At 41.3% G+C, this 22,613-nt stretch overlaps 2 protein-coding genes across 2 annotated transcripts in view; one reads left to right on the top strand and one right to left on the bottom strand.

Moving 5' to 3' along the window:
• foxp3b (forkhead box P3b) overlaps positions 1–5,975 on the bottom strand; it is a 32,322-nt gene extending 26,347 nt beyond the window's left edge. Inside the window, exon 1 of the mRNA XM_037774076.1 lies at positions 5,960–5,975. Within this exon, the coding sequence (XP_037630004.1) occupies positions 5,960–5,975 (16 nt within the window). The remainder of the gene's footprint in view (positions 1–5,959) is intronic.
• Positions 5,976–7,560: 1,585 nt separating this feature from the next.
• On the top strand, positions 7,561–22,362 carry gpr173 (G protein-coupled receptor 173). Its single transcript, XM_037773054.1, has 2 exons — positions 7,561–8,829; positions 18,803–22,362. The coding sequence occupies exon 2, from the start codon at positions 18,873–18,875 to the stop codon at positions 20,184–20,186; it is 1,314 nt and encodes a 437-aa protein (XP_037628982.1). The 5' UTR covers positions 7,561–8,829; positions 18,803–18,872; the 3' UTR covers positions 20,187–22,362.
• Positions 22,363–22,613: the final 251 nt, after the last annotated feature.

Raw genomic sequence — 22,613 nt, 5'->3', positions numbered from 1 at the left:
ACTTCATTTGATACTGTTTTTATTTTGTCTGCTGTGTGATTTTCAAAAATAAAAATAAAAAATGCAGCATTGTTCAGAGTTTGACAAATTTAAACTTGAAAGTGAGCAAAGAGCCAATGTAAAATATTGTAGTACATTCTGGTGTTTTAATTCCAAGTTGTATTATGTTTAAATACCAAACATTTGCTCAATTTATATTCTATTTTTTCCATTTTATTACATTTTAGTGCCACCACCACATTTTCTTTCCATTTGAATGAAAGATCGATTATTTAAGACAAAAGCTGAGCAGAAAGAGTGGGCTGTTACCACTAGAATACAATATGACAGGCAGATGTATATGAAGTAAATGTCTGCTGGATGCCACTGGATGTAAAATACTATGTGTGTGCAGCATTTATACCCTTAAAATGTATTCATCAATAACAAGTCCTGTTATTTCAGACTTATACATTCTTGTGTTTTATGGTTTTGAAAAGTGTAGTTCTGAGTAAAAATAGTCCGATGCTAATGATGAAGCATTCGTGTATATGAACGAGTACGATGTTGAGTGTTCCAAATGTTAACCGCTGGTGTCAGATTAGGTGGTTTTCAAAGTGTCTCATTTGAATGAGTGAATCACGGAAAGATAATAAATTCTGGTTCATCTGCATTTATATCTTTCATCTTTTCATCATTTCGTCACTGAAACTTGGGTCATCGTATTTATTTGAAATTGAGTGTTCTTTTAAATAATTATTTACATGTTTTGCATGTGTGTATTTAACGTATCATTTTCTAAATAACCTTTTTTGTTGTTGAATGGTTTATTTTATTATTTATGCATTCAAATGCATGCTTGAAAATAGAAACCTATTTACAGTCAAGTGCAATGAAGTAAACAGCCCCATAGTAAATCTTGTTTCAGTTAGTGCTGACACACATGCCATGCATGCAATAGACTGTAAAATCTATTATAATCAGTTATGATACATCAACTTTTATCATACAAGGGGGTGAGAACCAGAGTGGACATTTGACCAACTTTACAGGAGAGCCAAAAGAAAAATGACCATCCTGACTTTGTTTATTAAATTCCATCTTTATTAAAACATCATAAACATGTGGATGACAATGAACAATAATGTGACATTAATTTATATATTAAATAAATGATGTATTATCAATATATTTTTCTTTTTTTTCTTAAGTGTACTTATGCCCTTTTGGCCCCAAATAGTTCAGTGTTTTTTGATTAATAACTCTGTATCGGTTTGGACTTCACATAGAAGAAAGAGCTCATCAAGAGCTTTCATTTTCAACTCATTTTTTGCCTAAAATGTCACTTACGCTCCTCTGGTTTTCACCTCGCAACTCCTGGCTTGATTCAAGTCACGCCGATTAAATGAATCTAATTCTCACATTCATTTCATAATTTATAATCATCAGTTTAGCCTCGAAACTTCATGTGATGAGCTGATAAACTCATCAAATGTAGTTGTTTATCAGCATAACTTATTTTATTTAGCTTAAGTTTTAGTTCCAGGTCACCTTATTTTTTTCTAGCTAGGAGAAAGTGAAATAATAAAAGCTGTGATGTTTGATCTCAGATGAGTCATGTTTTCTTCTCGCTGATCAAAATGAAAGCAGTTTGATGGGGATAGGTCCACTTCAACCACCCCTGCTCTCTTTTACTCATTAAAATCAGCTGTCGCGTCTTACGGTAGCGATTGAGGTCTGAATGTGGCCACTAGCAACAAAAGCTGTAACTACAACTGCTGATGTAGGTTAGTTCATGAATCATCAGGGATCAGAAATGACACTCTTTCAAACTAGACAAGACTTATCCGAAACTGTACGAGATGTACAGATTAGAGTTGCTTTAATTTAGCAGAAGTGAAAAGTTTGACAAAGGTAAAAAGTGAGATATTAAGATAAAATGTTACGGTAACACTTCATTTTACAGGTCCACAAGTTTCATGGTAATTAGGTGATCATTAGCAAGTGACCTATTTAAAATTCCTTTGGAATTATGGTCAAATTACCCCAATATTTACCTCAAAATTTATCAAAAATTACTTTATTATAAGCATTAGTTAACAATTATATTCGGCAGTTTCCCAATAGCTGAGAATTTATTTAATACATTTAATAATATAATAATACATTTAATTTAAAAAAAAAAAATAACTTCTTTGAAATTTCTTTAAAAAAAACTCCACAAAAGCACAATATATGTGCTATTTTAACAATTATATGCTATTTTAGCATATAATTATTAAATGATGTTAATAAAAATATAATTTTCGATAAGTATATATATATTATATACACATTATATTATATAATACAATTTTAAGAAATGTATATGTGTGTGTGTGTGTGTGTGTGTGTGTGGGGTGGGGGGGTGTTGCCTACAAAAATATGAATTTATCATTATCATATTATTCAATGGAACTTAAATCCTTGATGAAATGGCTGCACGCTGGCTACCTGCTGTTGTGTTTCTGAGTGACTTGGGTTTCAGTTGTCGGAATTTTCAGTCAAATTTTGTCACACTTCAAACTTCCCTTTTTTGAAAAAACAAAAAACGAAACTATATGAAAGTGAAGAAAAAAAACAAAACAGGATTTTATTACTCAGTATCATGTTGTTGTTGAGCCTGTTGGAGATCATATCAGAACTACAAGGAAGTGTTAAGTCATTCCAGTTCCAGCGTGGGACGTTCTATCCACGTGTGGTATATTCAGATGCATATTCACCACATTCACAATTAAAAACAACACTTATTAAAATTGAGTGGGACAGTTAATTTTAGACCTTGTAAACTTTTACATTTCTCGTCAGTGCATATATAGAGTTGGCTCAGCTGTCATCAAGCAACCCTGTCTCCTACAAAATGACGTTCCTATACAACTAAACTGTATTCTCAATTACGTTTCGAGGGGAAACGTATTTTCTCCCGGATTACAGTCGCAGTTTTAAACAACTCGTAAATTGAAACAAAACAAAACAAAAGCAAACAACAAAGCATATTAGCGCCCACCCTCCGGTTCCCCCAAGGTTAACACTGATAGCTCTGGCAACAGTGTTGCTGCCATCGCCGTGTTGAGAGCCGATCGGAAGCAATAGAAATGCTCCCAATCTCACATTTAGCATGTTTACAATAAGCATTTTTGTTATGTTATTTAAGTTTAAATTAAAATAAGTCAACGGTGACTTTTGGTATCACACAGGACACAAACAGCGGTCTCCTAGGAGAAAGTCCTGTGTTGAGCAAAGATGCAGTTTTGTTGTGTGGGAACGTAATTTTTTAGGTGACCAGGCTGTGTCATGTGACCGACATGGGTTATGGAATTTTAGGCACGTGATAACAGGTGTTTGTATAAGGGGGGAGATAGTAATCTCTGTCTCGGTTCAAAGACGACCTCTGGTGTTACATGTGAATGTTGCATTGAATTGAATTGAATTGAATTGAATGTCCTCCTTGTTCTTTCTCCAGTCGTCCACCAGTCTCGTAACCCATCGGCTGTCGGTATGACGGACTGTTTACCTGCATTAGACCAAAGCCTGCTCGAACGTGATTGGTCAAAACTCTAAACGCTTCCGATACCAAAATCTTGTCCTGATGCCTATGATTGCAGAATCTGTTTATATAGATCAGTCGTTCACTGACTCATGCTCAATGACCTTTAACGTCTTCCAGTGAATGCTGTGACTGGTGTTCACATTCAGCTGATGTTGTCAGTTTCCAGTGTTCATTCAGTCTCTTGTCCGGGGTCCTCGCTGTTTCACTGAAACCGCTCTTCTAGTTTTAAAAGGCAATAAAGCAATTGAATATTCCTCAACTTAGTTCATCCAAAATACACAATGATATTAAATCTTCCCAGCAGGTTTCTCTCCTCCATATCTACACTCCAAATGATGACGTGAGCAAAGCTTGTACAGGACACTATTCGCTTATTCCAGGAGAAGAGCAGTTGTGGTAAGTGTTTGCAGTGTCCAGCTTCCAGCTGAGCAGACAGCTGTTGAGGCATAAAGCCCCACCGCACAAAAACACAACTAACTGGCCGTGAGGAAGGCAGCGATCCAGACCATACTGTGAAGCTTTTCATGTCATCACCGCTGCCATATGTTCCAGTGACCTCCGCTCACTCCAGCCCAGTGGGCTGCAGACGCAGATCTGAGTACCCTGCGTGATTGCCATTAGAATACATGGAGCAGCACTGCAGCTGCCTCGTTAGTCAACACGACATTCATCATCATCATCATCATCATCATCATCATCATCGGGACTGTGTGGATATTGCTTGTTGACTATTTATTTCTTTAAAAATCCTTACATTAAACTTGATCACTGAAAACTTTTGCAACTCAAAACCTATTGGATCCTCAACTTCCTAAATCTTGTCCATTCATGATTTGACATTAAAAGCTTATTTGTGTAGCACCTTTCAACAGCAAGGTCATTAAACGCGCTTTACATAAGACATATACAGTATGTAAAAGGCATTAATGCTGCAGTGGGTAGAAATGGAGCAAATATGATTAAAAGTATGTTTTATAAAACGGTCACTATATCCTGACAGTAGTGCATGAGACAGGTCATCTGAAAGAAATCATGTGTCCTCTGGTGCTCCTAACGGCATCTGCAAGATTTCACAAATCGGAGGAAAACAAGCAGTCAGAGCTGATCTGGAGTCTGCCGTCTGTCAATCACTCGCGAACTTCGACCAAACGGTCAAACTAGGCAGCGCTGATCAAATATGAATCAATATTCTGTTACTGTAATGCCTATTTCTCTCCTCAAATGTTTTCAGAAACATCTTGTAGTGTACTGGTTAGCTGTAAAATTAGAACGTTTGTGACCCGGCAGCCATGTTGAGATCTGTTGAGGAAATACCAAGCACCGCCCACCTGCCAGAGCGCAGCCAATAGGAATGCTCTCTGTCTGAAATGGCCTGTGATTGGCCAAAGTGTCCCGTGAAGTGCTGGATTTTTTAAAGCCTGAAAACAGAGCCATGAGGAGGTGCAGAAGTCTCTCTCAGAACACTTGAATATGTTGAAATGTTATTATGGAATTTTTGCACAATGATGCCAAAAAACTGTCTGCCAACTGAACCTTTAAGACAATATATAAAAGAAACACAAAGCAATATAAAAGGAAACGTATACTGTAACTAGGAACAGTTCAACATATTGAGATAAGAACATCAAAATCAATCTCAAGTCTGTGTTTCAAGTACTGAGCTGGAGGATGTGGTTAGCAGTTAGTGCTTCCATACGGCAGCCACACCTTTATGTACTGGTGCAAGGCAGCTATTTCCAAGTACCATGCCGTCTTATTGAATGTGTGTAGTTCAACTGGGCCTGACACTGGTCGAGCTGTGTCAGGCCCACGTCACTTCATATCACCACAGTTGACCGACCCCTCACAAATCGTTCTCGCTTTCTTCATGTGAAGAAACAATAAGCTCCCTCAGCTCATCTAGGCTTGCTTGGAATTTCTACTCAACAGTTCACAGACGACGACCCACAGTCTGGATTTGCTGAGTAAATACTTAGCAAGAAGTGTATTTTTGGCATTGCACAGGATAATTCCGAGCAGTGTCCGCGTCAAGATGAGCTGTTCCTCTGGCTAACCTGTATTTGTTTACCAGTGTAACCAGTGACTTTGTGACATTATATCCTCCGGCTAACGTGTTACAGTGAGCACCCAGGATTCAGTCAGCATTAGCTTGTTAGTCGAGCCAAGTACCCAGAGTTCAGCTGACGTGTCGCAGAGAGCAGACTCTTATGGTACGCTGTTAACTCGGGCTAAACCTTGTTTGCTGATGCTACTTACTGACAGTCCAACACATTGCGGCACGCCTAGTACGGCTAAATATTTACATAATTCCCTACTTTTCCAGTCGCTATGTTTTCGGCCGCTACCCTTGCCAAAGGGTCGGAACCAAAGGTCAAAGAGGTTGCATCGCACCTGTGCCCCACGTCATGACGCATACTGTGCGTCAATGCCAGAAAAGATCCCGGAAAGGAGGCTCAGAGTGGCGGTATCCAATAGTCAGGACCCTTGCTTGTCAGGAGCTGTCCCAAAAGCCACAACCAGCATCCATCCACCAGCCGCGAGCCTCAGCGGGCTGGGCGGACACGATGGACGCCGATTGCTCGGACATGCCTCCACTTTTCAAGGGCTGTGAGGATGCAGAGGGCAATGACAACTCTGACCTCCTCAACACGGAACAGTAAACAACAGTAAACAACAGTAAAGACCCCCTATAGTGCATCCGACACTGTTACCCCAGTGATCAACAATTTATGTGGGCTGCGACCAAATTGGGCATACAGTGCCCGCCGCAGGGGTGGAGAGAGATCTGTATGACAGTAAGAGGCTCCCACCAGCCAAACCTCTATCAAAACAACTCCTGCCTGCATAAAGGAAATGAGCAGGTACTGGTCCAGTCCATTTAAGAGTAAACCTCCTAGTAAGGGCTGCTGGAAGCTGGAGATCCATGGAACGATGGAGCCTTCAGTGGCCTTCAGATTAGCATTTTTTCATGCTAATCTGTGATTGGCCAAAACATGTAAAATGACGCTCCAAAGAAGGACATCCTCCCTTGGGTATTTACCAATCAACAACCAGAAGAATACAATATTGACATTGCGTTGGTCCAATGAGGATTTCCAAATTTCATCTTCAATTGTCTACCACTGTATGTAGGCTACTGAGTGTAATGAACTAGCAGTAAAGCGATAGATGAATACAGTAGCTTATTCGTCACAATATCGTCACAAAATCGTCACAACATCCCTATAATAATAATAATAATAATAATAATAATAATAATAGAGCAACACCTTCCCTTTCAAAGACGATGTTGATATAACATCATGGCATATTGGAATTGATTTGTAAATTATATAATGGCTATTGGAAGAAAGTCTGGATGATACCTCATACATACATAAAAAGTGTATAAGGTTAAGGAAGTGTCCCTCAAAATTATTCATAAATATTGCCCCGTCAATACCTACATGCAGAAATTGAAAAAAAAAATACATTTTGCAGATTTGTCATATCTTTAAAGACGTTATTATGGAAAATGTAGTGTTTGGTTTTTTCATAAAACCCTAAAAAGAAGACAATATTTTCTTATAATAGATTTGATATGTTGGCAAAATATTTTATTCATTAATATAAATTAACTATATAAATTAATTTTGTTTTCTTTAAGGATGTTGAACAATATGTGAAACCACTTTCGAATTTGACTAAGAATTTTTTAATATATATATATGTATATATATATATATATATATACATATATATATATATGTATATATATATATTTATATAATATATTTATATATATATATATAATATATAATATATTATTTATAAATATTATATAATTATAATATATATCATATATATTATATATATAAATATTATATAAATATTGTATATATATATATAATATATAATATATATATATATATTATATATTTATTTATTTATCTAGTGTATATATATATATTTATCTTGTGTGATTTATCCCTGACTCTTTTGTTATTGTTTTATTTGGCTACTACTCCCTGTATATTCAATCTGAATTATGTTCTTTTGTTTAATAAAGAAAGAAAATAGAGATAAAATAACATGACACCATGGGTTAATGCTTTTCCTCCCGTCTTCCCCATTATTATTTTTTTTGGAGTCACCACCAGCCACCACCACTGGTGTTGTGTGGGAGTCTGTGGTGGGAAGGGTCTGCCCACATCCCCCCTAAAGCTCCAGGCCGCCCCTGGACCACCACGGACCATTCAGACGGGATTAAAATCACTGCCGATATCAGCAGCAGCAGCAGTCGCCTGTTCTAATCTAACAACCATTGGATGCTGCTGCGTTTATTCCTGAAAGCTGCAGCCAGATCCAGCTCCGCGTGAAAGCCGCGTCGTCCGCCTGCCAGCGACACCGACCGTCGGAGCAGACAGACAGGCGTCTCATCCGGACATTTCCTCCTCAGTCAGTCAGTCAGTGGTTCATCCACACAGACACAGATCCTCCTGTTAGTGATCTGCTGGCCCGCTGACGGGCTGCGGGACAGGATGAGGACAGGATGAGGACCGGCCTCGGTGTCATCCCGCAGCCCTGCCGGGATCCCGGGGCTTTTCTGGCCTCTTAGCTAGCTAACGCATTCCCCTTTCCTGACCAGGAGGAGCCCTGGGGGGATTTGTTTGGAGCATGCTAAAGGATTTGATCAAACATGAGGTTTCTCTGGGCTGGACTGGAACAATGCGAAAGGACCGACAGGGTTTCCATAAAGCGCTCGCAGGAGGAGGAGATGCTGCTGCTGCTCCACAGGGCGTCTGCTGCTGCTGGCTGTCAGCTCCGACAGCTAAACATGAGTCTACTAATGACACTAGTGTAGGATCCTTCTGCGGGGTTTTATAATATACCAAGGTCTGGAGATATCTGAATGGTGATGAACCCACATCCTCGGACTGGGGATTTACTGGAGAGCTTCTTTAGACAAAACGGAGACATGACATGCACAAGAAAAAAGAGGAAACGCAGCTTTGTGGGTCTTTAAAATCTTTGTTTTTTTAAAAAGGCAACAGGCTTCCCCACTAAAACACCTTAGATTGACACAGTTTGTCAATAATCAGCTGCTGCTGCTGCCTTTTCTTATTTACCACATTGATCTCCAGCTATTATTCCATATTTATTCTGTGTGTGGAACAGAAACAGGTGCATCATCTCTGTATGGCATCACATTGAATGTGGACTGCAACAGACAGACGGCCTGTCATCATAGTGTGGTGGAGGACAAGCAGCCCACAGAGCAGGTAAGCAGCACACAAACATGACTACCATTTTGTATTGCCTACAGGTCCTCTGGTCTGTAAAAAAAAAAAAAAAATGTCATGCTGCCTATATAGCCTCTCTGCATTCCTGCACAGACATTTGTTGGAGTGTAATAAAGCTCCTTGCTGCCATCTTTTCTATATATTAGCAGCCTCTTGTTGTAGGCCCAGACTATATCACAGCTTACTGGGACTGCTGCTGCTTTTTGTCTTGCCTCAGCCTCTACATAACAAGGCTGATCATCATCTATTGTGAGGTTATGCAGAGCCAAATGTCTGATGCATGCATATACACAGCAGTGGTCAGTGTGTTGTTGATGATGATGAATAATACAGGGTTTTCCAACCAGCTGTAGGGCCTCGCTCAGCAACTTGGACAAGCAAGTGATTTAATAGCATTTGGTGTAATGTGCCCCCCTAGAGAACATATAGCGCCACCTCCTGAAGGAATACAGGCCATATGTGTGTGTGTATATGTGTGTGTGTGTGTGTGTGTGTGTGATTTGAAGCCACCCAAGCTCCTTACTGCAGCAGCTGCTGGCTCTCCAGTCCTCATCAGACCTGTAAGGCTCCATGTGTGGAGGAGGCCTGATGCTGATGCTGATGCTGGGCCCCCTCTGTCAGAGACCAACTCTGTCTCCATCTCATCCAGTGAGCTTTGTCGCCTCCTCCCACCGACATCAAGCCAGAGGTATTGGGCTGCTGTTGCTACCCAGTTCCTGACAGTGACTCTGCCCTCCGCCGCCAACCAACTTTCAGCTTCAGCAAAAGCCCCTCCTTCAAGACACACCACACCGCCTCTCTCTTTCACAGTTTCCCCCCACAGCTTTCCCCAGCCTGTGGAGCTACGAGGACTGCAACTCCAAAAAAAAAAAAAAAAAAAGCACCTGATAAAAAACAGTTGATGATAATTTATTCAATCAATTTGATCTTAGATTTTTTGCTAGACGTGTTGCTGCCGTTCATCACGCTGCGTTTTTCCATTCATCGTTCGGCGGCTTGTCCTTTAATGGAGCATCAAGTGATTTCTTCCAAGTTTATTTTTTTTCAAATGTAATTTCCTCAAAGGCCCCCCCCCCCCCCCCCCCCCCCCCATCTTCAAGAGCAGCTGATAGGGAACTATTCAAGGACCGTACAGGCACGTCAACCTAATGGTTAATTAAATAATTCATTGAGACATTTTCAGAGGTTTCTATCTCGACAAGGCAACACTGACATTCACCTTCTTTTTTTTTTTGCTTTCATCTCTTTTTATTTGTAGGCAGAAACATTTTAGCCTCTCTCCTATTGTGTTAAAGGGTTGGTTCACCCGAATGAAAAGAGTCTACAGGCACGTTGTGTGAGGCTGTACTTAGGCCAGGGATGTGACGGTACCAGAAATCTAGTAGTCGATACCAATACCAGTGAATTTACACGATTCTCCATACCAATTCGATACCACGGTAAAAAAAACAATAAATCCCATGTAATTCAACACGCACTCCTTTATTAAAACATTTGAACATTTCAAAAAACAGAGGCATGTAGCCTTTAAGTAATAAATACAAATTAATGTCTATTAACATTACAAAACAGAACAGTGGCATGTAGCCTTCAAGTATTTAAAACAAACAATATTGTCTGGATGTCTGTCTTTGAGGTGCTTTGCTAAATTTGAAGTATTTCCTCTGGAAAGAAAAGTACGACGGCACCGTTGCTGCACCGCATACTGGTGTTTGCGAATCTATTATTACTCCTTGTAAATCCGCCTCAAATGCAAAGTACTTCCATACCCGACTCTTGCTATTTGTTTTCTCAATGAGTTGAGGCGGAGGTAGCGCCGCAGCAGCTGCCATCTTTCACGTCTCGTGTTGTTGTTTTTTTCCGTGCTGTTACGGCGTTCTTCTTCTTCCTTCATTTCACGGCAGATGAGAACACTTGTAAGTGTATGCTGTCCCAATAGGATCCGGAAGAATCGCATCTCCAGTACCTCCGCTCTGGTACCAAATGACCATTATGACGTACTCGACCATTAAAACGAGTACCGAATTGGTACCGAAGTGACATCCCTAACTTAGGCATAGTGGTGCTTTGAGCTACATGCCAACATCAGCATGATAACATGCTCATAATGACAATGCTGTGTGTTGCAGGTAATACTTAAATGCTACCATGTTCATCATCTTTTCAGTTTAGTGTGTTAAGCTGGGGGTACGCTGTGCGATTTTAGCCCGTTTTCTGGCCCGAATTTTGAGCCGCACAACTCATTTTAGAGTCGGACCGAATTTCAGCTTTGTCGGGCGTCGTTTGCCGTGTAGTGAGTGGACAGTTGAACCAGAGCCATGAGCCGATTCCCCAACGTCAGCGCCTTTTTTAGCTATCAAGATAACAATGTAGGCTACAATGGATACAGTTAGTAAAACGTAGCTAGCCATACTGTCCACTAGGGGTGTAACGATACATTTTTACGATACGATACGATTTCAATGGTTCCGATACGATTCAAGGACAATATTTGGGTCATCTAGAGCGATACGATACGATACGATACAATACGATACGATGTGATGTGATGCGATGCGATACGATTCGATTCAATGATTTGAAATCGATACAGTAACGTTTTTTGCCAAAAATTCAGTCAGTATGATGTGAAATAAATATCTGATATTGGACAGTGCAGGTCAGGATTCCTCAAAGTTTTTCTTGTAATGGAATCAGGGATAAATTAATTATGGATATAAACAAGTAAACAAACGATTAAAGGCAAATACATACACCTTTTATTTGAAAATAATAAAAAAAGTGCAACTGCAGGACCCGCTGATTCAGTTCTCAAGATACAAGGCAGTGCAATATTTACACTAATCTATCAACACTAATCATTCCTATACAAACGCTGTTTAAATGATTTGCTTATAGTTATCGAGTAGTCCGCTTACAGTGTTCATTTGGGATCTTTTCATACATGAAAACATACGGGAAAAACATTTTAAAACTATGTTGGACTAACGTTAGTCGAATTTCTGTTTTGTTTTTTACTCCCGTGATAATTTGCTTTGCAGACCGTCTGCCCTCCAGCTGGATACTTGAGGCTGATGCTGCTTGTACATAGATATCATGACGGGGAAAGGGAAAGTCATTTTTTCTGAATGATAAAAACAACAGTGCACGGGGAAAGCACCTGTAGGTGAAGCCGCCCTCGTCAAGTGGACTGATAGCGCCTGAAACTCTCGTCTGTACTACAGCTCATGCAGACCGACGCCCACCTCCCTCCACGCTGCTACCGGGTGAAAGAGCGTTTGTCCGTACCGTTCGTCTGCATGCACGCCATGGATGCGTGCTCGCGCTGCAGAGGGCGGAGCTGGCGAGCTGGCTTATGTCTGGAGAGTGAACCGGAGTAACGTTTAACATTTCTTTCCTAATAAAAGTGCTAAAAAACATTTCCACATAACGTTTGTCGTCCTTAAATACAAGGTGCCAATCCTTAGTATCAATACAATCGATTTTTGCGTTTCAAAACGATTTTATATTGATATACGTTTCCCGTGAAGGACAACTTGCCGAGTACCTATCGATGTAGTTGGATCGTAGGAATATAAATCGATATATCGATGTAGTAGATGAATCGTTACACCACTACTGTCCACGTCTTCGTAGCAACCTGCGAGTCCATATAACATTACGCCGCTCTCTCTTTTTTTTAGACGCTTTAGCAGACAGGAAGGCACAGATGATCCAGGCAGCACGTTTCTGCCTTGTTGGCATCGTGATCCATACAGACCTCTGATAGCAAACACACTTTACCTGCCTCGGAGCTTTGAAACCAATCTTTATCGACAACTGTCAATGTAGTTTGAGTGAACTAACCCTTTAACGTAACTTTAACCATGCTAAGCCTAGCAGTAGACTTGGAAACAAAAACACATTTGGCATTTGACAAACATCTCCACTCAAGGGCCACTTACTCAGTTGAACCTTTGACCAAATTACGGAGTCTTCATCAACTGATAGGGCTGCACAATTAATCAAAATTTTATGGAAATCGCAATATGGCATGCAATTTTCAAATCGCAGGAGGCGCACTATTTGTTAAATGTGAAATGTGTGTCAAAATACCATTTAAAATGAATTATTGTGGTGCTGCAGAGATGTCCTGACCCACACATCACATTCTACAGACATAAGAAAACATCTTTGTTTGGTACAGATCCCCACAAAAATCACACCATAATCACTTTAATGTGTTTTTCAGTGAAAATGAGAATAATAATTTAAAAATATCATTCCCTCTAATATCGCAAATCATTTCGCGATTGCAATATCAGTCGAAATAATTTCAATTGGATATTTTTCTCAAAATCGTGCAGCCCTATCAACTGATTAAATTTGTTCAAACTTTCCATTATTCTGATTCACTATTAGGACTTCATTGGCATTTGTGGAAAAAAGCACAAATGGTACTTCCAGTAGTCATTCAGCATGTTTTTAGATGGTTGTCAAGCTGTTGTTTTCAAGTGTAGTGTCTTCTTCACCTCTTTCTGGTGCGTCATGCCAAGAACACGCCCTGTAACCACGGTTACGTTCACAAGGGGCAGCAATTCCGGCCGCACATGAAAACAAAATTGGACAATCGATACAAAGGTGATGCTTTATGGATGCAGATACCTACAGGGTAGTTTTTTTCATCTTATCTTCACTATAGATCTCATTCACCAGCAGCAGAAATTTACAGAAGAAAACAGAAGGAGCCTAAGTGGACCAATAGTACAGTTTAGGCCTTATGCAAACCCGATCACTGACATGCATAAACGCAAACCACAGTACAACACATTGGCTCCGTCTGAAATCGCATACTATGCACTACATACTCAATCATCATTCAACAGACTTTTGTGTGAATAAACAGTAGTATGTAGTGCTTCTTTTCGGACACACTGAGCTGTAATTTACGTCGTCACTTCCTGAGAGCATCCTTGCCGGTGAGAGACGTGTAACCATGGTAACCCGTGCCAACATCATGTGAGAATCAACGTCTGAATTAATTTAAAATATATATTACACCTAGCGAAATGAAATCTTATGCTTACAGTTAAATCAATGTGTTATTAGTATTACAAGATGTCAGTCAACGTCTGTTTTGAACGGTTGGCGTCACTACCGCATTGCATTGTGGGATATTCATGCCGCCATAGTGTCCAGCGTTGTATACTGTAATATTTAACCGGAAATAGTATGCAATTGGCGTACTATTGGTTTCATACTAAGGACTACAATATCTCCCATACTGTTTCAGCGTACTTAATAGCATGTCGGTGTGGAATTTCAAACGCAACCGTAGCCTCATTCTCGTTCAAGTTCCGTTGTGAAGCACAATTTTGTAGAAATGCTTTTCATTTGTGTTGCATACAGCGCTTTATATGGAGATAAAATAATACAAAAATCATCACTTTAAGTGCAAGTTTTTTTCTTTAACTTGTTATTACAGTAACTTTATTACAGTCCATCCAATAGTTCTGATGACTTGAAGTGCTGTAGTTTCCTTTGAAGTTCTGAGTATCCTCAACTTTAGGAACAGGTCCTGCATGTTTATGTCCTGAGTTCAGACATGCACAGCGTGCGGCAGTGCCTTTGCAGATGAATATCTTCCATTTCACAGATCAGTCAGTTCAAAGAGGAATCCAAACATGTTGTCAAACTCTCATTTGTGTACAACGGAAGTGAAGAGCATTGACGGCTTGATTAACTAATACATTAAAATAGTCCGTTATATAGGCTTGCTCTGGATTATCTGGTAACATGGGACCTTAACCCAGGAAGGAATGATTGCATAGATTTCTTTGACTGGACAAGCAAGACTTTTAAGTATGAGTTTCACACCCTTTGCGACAGCTTAGCTGACCAATCACAGTTCTTACTGTGGCTATGTGTGTGTAGGCTCCGAAGCTATATGCTGTAAACCCTTAACACACAACTATAAATCCAGCTTTAGTGGTTGGTTCGACAAATGTACGTAGGGTACGTCCCCACCTCTGTTACAGTGTGGCACAGCTGCTTCACTAAGCTTTTCATGAGCAGCATCCATGACGGTCCCTCTCAATTATTAACAGTCCCAAATGAAGCTAAGGTTTAAGGGGTCAGTATGCTTAAACAAAGTGCATCTAAAAGGCAGTTTGGCCTTGGTTCACTTACTGACGCTTGTTGCCAGTACAGATATCACTGGTATGGAGGGACCACACCGAATCCCTAATGAAATTAGCTGCATTTTAAGCTTATTGCTGCATTTTAAGTTACTTTCATTCCTGACAAGTCTCCTGACAGTGTAGATGCTTTTGTGCTCTTCTGTCATCGCTGCTGCTCAGGATATCATGAGGCGACTTTGTGACGATAATTGGAAATAAGAAGTATACCCACTGTTCTCTTTTATTAAAAAATATGAATCATCTCCCTATATGCTATATTATTAATGCCACATTTTTGTCAGTTAGAGTTTATCAGGTATTATCATATTTTTCTACTTGTAACAAGGGCTGTCAAAGTTAACGCGATAATAATGCGTTCACGCAAATTTTATTTAACGCCACTAATTACTTAAACGCGTTAACACAACTTGCAATTTTTAACCTCTTAAAAAGCCGACGGCGGCCGGTCGGATTTTAGCCCGGCCGCTGTTAGATATTTCTGAGGTTGTAGCATGCTCAGTTTTAAAGCTAGAGTGAAGATACTGGCATCATATGAAACTAGAAACCCTAAAGAATCTATTGGTACCAATGGTAAACTACCAAACTTGCACTAAATTTTGGCGAGGAAAAACTGGCATGACCGTTTTCAAAGGGGTCCCTTGACCTCTGACCTCAAGATATGTAAATGAAAATGGGTTCTACGGGTACCCACGAGTCTCCCCTTTACAGACATGTCCACTTTATGATAATCACATGCAGTTTTGGGGCAAGTCATAGTCAAGTCAGCACACTGACACACTGACAGCTGTTGTTGCCTGTTGGGCTGCAGTTTACTATGTTATGATTTGAGCATATTGTTTATGCTAAATGCAGTACCTGTGAGGGTTTCTTGACAATATTTGTCATTTTTTTTGCATTGCTAATCGATTTCTACTAAATAAATATATAGTATATACTGTATATAATAAATATATACATACATTTGCATAAAGCAAGCGTGTTTTCCCACTCCCATGTTGATTAAAGTATTAAATACTTGACAAATCTCCCTTTAAGGTACATTTTGAACAAATAAAAACGTGCGATTCATTTGAAACTAATCGCGATTAACTATGGTCATGCAATTAATTGCGATTAAATATTTGAATCAGTTGACAGCCCTAACTTGTAACATTTTATGTGCATCACATATTCATCATGAGGCAAAAGAGCAAAATATTCTCATCCAAAGGACTACCACTGAGCATGTTGTAAAAAGATTTCCACATTCATTCATAGCCTTGCCTGAGTTTCAATATTTGGATTTTAATCCTAATGTTTCTATAACGTCTTATTCTATCCTAGTTATGTGATTATATTGTATATTTGTTCACCTGCTGCAATAACTGACTTGCCCTGCAGGTATCACTGATTCACCTCCATATGGACAGATGACATAATTTCCACTATGACCCACGCAGCCACATGGATGTGGTATGCTTGAATTGGGCTTTATTTAACCTGGGTTCTGATGCAGGCCTCTGGTTCCCAGCAGCATCAGGCAGCGGTTTTCAGTGAAAAAGCTCTGATAAACAAACTGTACACAACCTGCTAACAGCAGGTTGTGTACAGCAGATAGACACAGTTAGCAATTAGCTGGTGAACATAGTGGAGCATTTAGCAGCTAAAGAGACAGATGTTTCCCTTAGCAGTTGGTGGAGACCAAAAAATAGAGTGATAGTTCATATTGGACTTGCATTCATCAGGTGGACATGAACACCATTCCTAATGAATGGCAGGCAACTGTTCGCCATTTCAACTTTATAAGGCCATGATCTATCAAATGGGTGTGCGGTGTTCAGCTTTTTGTGGAGTGCTGGGCACAAGTGGGGGGAAAAAAACAGATAAGTGTTGTTTTAAAAAAGAGGTTAGGGTGCAATGGGGTGTCTGCAACATCTATATGATGGCTGTTTCAAATGGAGAAAGATCAGATCATAGCACTTTAAGTTAGTCATTGAAGGATTGGAATTTAATCACACTTAAAGGGACTGTTTGTAACTTTCTAAGCGTATAAATGTACCGGGTCGGGACACGTGCGCTCGCATATGCGCGCTCGCGTGTTGCCGGCGTACCCGCTCCTCTGCCTGCTTGCCTTCACTCAGACAGCGCGCGCGTTCTCGCGTACTCGCTCCACCTCTAGACGTGAACGCGCGCTCACTCCACACTGCAGGAGAGTTAGTTTAGCTCTGAGAATATCTAGTGAATGTACAGTGGACGTTTGTGCAGAAATAAATGCTGCAGCTCCTCCAGACCAACAGAGGTTTCCCGTGTCTTGGGAAGTGACGGGGCTCTTCAGAGAGAAACGTTGTTGTCTCGTTACCGACCGGGTGCCGGTGTCTCCCTGTTCACTCCGGCTGCGGGCGGAGGGAGACGAGTTTCTCGCTGCAGAGCCCCGCTGCCTCAGCCTGCGCTGAGGCAGGAGAAGCAAACACAGTATAAGCAGTGATTCATTGAGAGACCTCCGTCTGGTCAGCCAACATTACTGCCAAGCAGGTGAAATATAGAATGATATCGTGGTTTTAGCTGACGTGTGTCGCCTCACTGTTTCGAGCGATGCTCGTTCATGTCTATTTAGAGCGAGCACAAGCTCGAACCCGACGCTGACTTTCGTTGATTTCATGGCCACAGGTGTCGCTGTTAAGAAGCATTTCTGAAAGTTACAAATAGTTCCTTTAATGCAGCTATTAGCAATTGGTAAAAAAAATTAACACAAATTTACAGTGCCATGCTGTCCTATGAAAAACCAACCGGCACGGTTGCTCTCGGCTCAGCTCGGTGCAAGCAGAGTTCCTGTGGAGGTCACATATGACAGTAGTGCATGAGACAGGTAATCTGAAAAAAAAAATCATGTGCCTCTGTGTCCTCCGGTGCTCCTAACAGCATCTGCAAGATTTCACAGACCGGAGGAAAACAACCAATCAGAGATGATCTGGAGTCTGCCATCCAGCAGCCGTCTATGAGAGCCAGCTGTCAATCACTTGCGAACTCTGACCAAACAGTCAAACTAGGCAGCGCTGATAAAATATGAATCAGTATTCTGTTACTGTAATGAGTATTTCTCTCCTCAAATGTCTTCAGAATCATCTTGTAGTGTACTGTTTAGCTGTAAAATGAGAAAGTTTGGACGGCCATGTTGAGATCTGGTGAGGAAATACCAAGCACCTCCCACCAGCCGGAGCACAGCCAATAGGAACGCTCCCTCTCTGAAATGAGCTATGATTGGCCAAAGTCTCCTGTAACAGGATAGATTTTTTAAAGCCTGAAAACAGAGACATGCGGAGGTGCAGCAGTCTAGTTTTCTCTCAGATCACTTGAATTACAATATGCTGAAAGGTTATTATGGAATTTTGCCCAATGGTGCCAAAAATATACTGCCTAAAGCTTTAATGAAAGGTGTGATACAGCTAGACTGGTCAGACAACAAGGACACAGCCTTACTCCTCAGCTGGTTAAACCTTGCTGATGTATACGTCTACTGAAATATGCTTATTGATTAGGAACCTCACACTCTGGTGCTTGCAACATCTTTGGAGGTCTTCTGGTTGATGGACCCATGTTTTCTTTATTGGTCAAAACATTATCTTCCTTTTTTTATCACCTGTTGTTATAATTCATGTTTATCTGCCTTCAATTTGATGGGCTTTAGTTTTTTTCTGTCTTTTTCCAATCTTCCTCTTGTCTGGTTTTATTACCACTGCTTTAAGCTTCTTTATTCATGGCCATCCAGACTCCTAATTCTTTTCTCTTGTTTTCAGGCTCCTGGAGAGGATCAGGAGGTGAGACGACATAATACACCAAAAAAGGGACCCTGCTTGAAATGGAGCGATGTGGATTGAAGTGTTCCTGTTCCTTGTGAACTGTGGAAAGGAGGCAACCACGAGGACGAAGGAACAACCAGCAGACGGAGGAGGCGGTGGAGGAGTGGTGGTGGCTTTGGTGTTTGGGAATAAGGTGGTGTGTGGGGGGGTATTGGGGATGTCGAATAGAAACGAGAGCAGCGAAGGGCCTGCTGGGCCCATGGCGGCAGTGGTGGCAACCGCGGGAGGTATGGTAGCAGAGAGTCCGTCCTCGGCCGTCTCTACCTATATCAAACTGGTGCTACTAGGTCTGATCATCTGCATCAGCCTGGTGGGCAACCTGGTGGTGTCTCTGCTCGTATTGCGGGACCGGGCCCTGCACAAGGCACCTTACTACTTCCTGCTGGACCTGTGCCTGGCAGACACCATTCGCTCAGCCATCTGCTTCCCGTTTGTGCTGGTGTCTATAAAGAACGGCTCGGCCTGGACCTACAGCGTGCTGAGTTGCAAGGTGGTGGCCTTCATGGCAGTGCTCTTCTGCTTCCACGCCGCCTTCATGCTGTTCTGCATAAGCGTAACGCGCTACATGGCCATCGCACACCATCGCTTTTACTCGAAGCGCATGACATTCTGGACATGCGTGGCAGTGGTGTGCATGGTGTGGACACTGTCTGTGGCGATGGCTTTCCCGCCAGTTTTCGACGTAGGCACCTACAAATTCATTCGCGAGGAGGACCAGTGCATCTTTGAGCATCGCTATTTCAAGGCCAACGACACGCTAGGCTTCATGCTAATGCTGGCTGTGCTCATTCTAGCCACACACGTCGTCTACATGAAGTTACTCCTCTTTGAGTACAAGCACCGCAAGATGAAGCCGGTCCAGATGGTGCCGGCCATCAGTCAGAACTGGACCTTCCACGGGCCGGGGGCTACTGGCCAAGCGGCAGCCAACTGGATTGCGGGCTTCGGCAGGGGCCCGATGCCGCCAACTCTGCTGGGAATCCGGCAGAACTTGCACAACCAGAACCGGCGCCTGTTGGGCATGGAGGAGTTCAAAGCGGAGAAGCAGCTTGGCAGGATGTTCTACGTGATCACCCTGCTGTTCCTGGTGCTGTGGTCTCCCTACATAGTGGCTTGCTATTGGAGGGTGTTTGTCAAGGCTTGCACAATACCACACCGGTACCTCTCCACCACCGTGTGGATGAGTTTCGCCCAAGCCGGGGTCAACCCTATTGTCTGTTTCTTCCTTAACAAAGACTTGAAGAAAGGGCTCCTTTCCCACCTACCAGCCTGCTGCAGGACTAAACCTCATCTGCCACGAGAGCCTTATTGTGTCATGTAAGCAGAGATGATGATCTAAACATGGAGAAAAAAAAACAAGGGGCGGCCAACAGATGTGTGTCGTGGGAGTGTTTGCTTGAGCTATTGTGGCGTTTTATTCAATGCAAGCTACTTTTAAGCAGTGGGTGCAAACTAGTGAGTGTAATGGTGGAAACACTGGAATGGTAAGCATGTATTTCCATCTACCAACCCTTTTTCACTCAAACCAACAGCATACACGGAGTCAGACCTTGGCTTTTGATAAAAAGAGAAAAATACTTTAATGCAAGTAATAATGCAGTCATTGTGGAAACCAAGCCAGAAAAACAGCCACCAACAAATTACATAAACTGCTTCATAAAGAATGTCAAAATGCCCAATATTTGAAAAGTCTTGGATTGACACAAAAGGATATTTGAGTTGGTTTGGTGACAAAAAAGATTCCTAAGGGGGACAAAGAAGCAACTTTTGTAGTCTAAATCTAAATTTCACGAAAATGCTGGATTAGTTAGCAAAGCCAGATCATGTGATGTGAATAGCGGCGAGTGAAGATGAGAGGAAACGATGGAGACGGAAAGAGAGAGATGCAACAAGGGTCCCCAGACAGATTTGAACCAGGGCCCTTACCGTTCATGGTCAGTGTCTTAACTTAATTTTTGGTACTTGGCAACATTGTTTATAGAAATACATTTTCCAGGGGTCCATAAGGACTTGACTTTCTGACGCAACACTCTATCCCAAGAGTCTCTTTTTGATCAGTTATTTACCCGTATAGAGACACTTAAAAAGAATCAATCTTAAGTTGCCATAGACCAGGGGTGTCAAACATACGGCCCGAGGGGCCAGAACCGGCCCACCAAAGGGTCCAATCTGTCAAGCGTATAGGCTACTGTTCATCAGGAAACGTTGTTGGAAAATTGAAAGTGGACACAGAGTGTCAGGTTCTCCAAGAGAAATGGACCAATTCCTGTTTCTTCACAGAGGTAAATGAGTGCTTGGTGTGTTCACAGCACCTTTCAGTGCTGAAGGAATATAATATTCAGAGCCACTATCAGAACCATTATGACAACAACAAAAAAAATGCAAGAGCTTGCGAGGACAACTGAGAACAGAGAAGATAAATTAATTATTGTCTGTTTTTTTGTCATATCCGAGAGATCAGCCAGACATCTCTGGCTGTTCGTCATCGGTTTTGTGAATGGATTGTTCATTGACTGTGAACGTTTTCAGAATGTAATTTATACTTCTTTACACTAAAAGAAAGGGAACAATTTGGAAGTGTTGTTATTTATAGGTTATCATGCAATTGTTTCACTGGTCCGGCCCACTTGAGATGAAATTGGGCTGTATGTGTTCCATGAACGAAATGATTTTGACACCCCTGTTATAGATCTGAAAGTATGAAGTTGGTCCAATTTTTAAGTTCCATTTTTAACACATTATGTTACATTCGTTTTCAAATCAAGTATGTTAAGTCTTTGGAAAATAGGGGGAACACGGCGATCTGGAACTCAGTCGACGAAACAAAGGCGGCCTCAAAGATGAGGTGTATGAATATCGTGCTGGGGTCCTTTGACTCAGAGGACAGTGAGATGGTTTAAACGGATCTTAAGTTGGTAATGAAATATAAGTGCTCCTATGAATGCCCTTCACTGAACGAGGAACAGAATGTTACTGTGTCTTGTGTCTGAGGCGCACCAGCTTTTATGACCATGATGATGTATTTTCTTTGGTCTCATCTTTGTTGACAAGTCGTCTATGTCTTATTATTTCTCAATCAGTTACACATTGATGTTGATTAAATCAAAGTAAGGTGACCCGCAGAAGTTCTACTTCTGATACACGTGTTCTTTTCTGTGCATCACTTGAAGACGAAAGAGAAGAACCGACCGAAGGTTTCTCACCGACAGCAGCTGGTTATAGTCCACGTTTTGAGTCTGAACACAGTGCCCAGTTGCATAAAATGCTTCTCTTTAGAAGGTAAAATGTTTCTTTACCTGACCATTGCAATTATAAGTGGTGCAAGAAAGAATCTCCAATAGCTGTGGTCAAATACTGAGGATGTGTTGAACTAGTAGTGCATTTTATTTACGTTATTTTAGGCTATTTTGAGCATCTGAATGTTTAGAAGTTTAAATTGTAATGCCATCAAAAATTCCCACAGTGGAATGAAAAATATAATTTTATCAGAGCGGAATTTTTTGTTAAAAACCCAACAACACAATACCTTCGATGTCCACTAGACGCGGCTCCGTCACAGCTGCCTTGTTTGTTTCTGTCGCTTCTCCTCTGCAGTCTATGAAGGAATGCTACAGCTTTCCTTCGGTTGTTATTCACTGTTCTGTACAAAATATCAGACAGTTATATAGAGCCGAGAGACCGTGAGAGCTTCCTCCGGCTCTCTGTTCCCTCAAAGGTCAGCGATGTCCAGACAGTTTTCTACCTATCA

This window comes from Sebastes umbrosus, chromosome 6 (genome assembly GCF_015220745.1).
Source record: "Sebastes umbrosus isolate fSebUmb1 chromosome 6, fSebUmb1.pri, whole genome shotgun sequence".
Taxonomy (NCBI): Eukaryota; Metazoa; Chordata; class Actinopteri; order Perciformes; family Sebastidae; genus Sebastes; species Sebastes umbrosus.
Note: the sequence above shows the minus strand (reverse complement) of the source record. Positions and strands in the feature narration are given on the sequence as shown.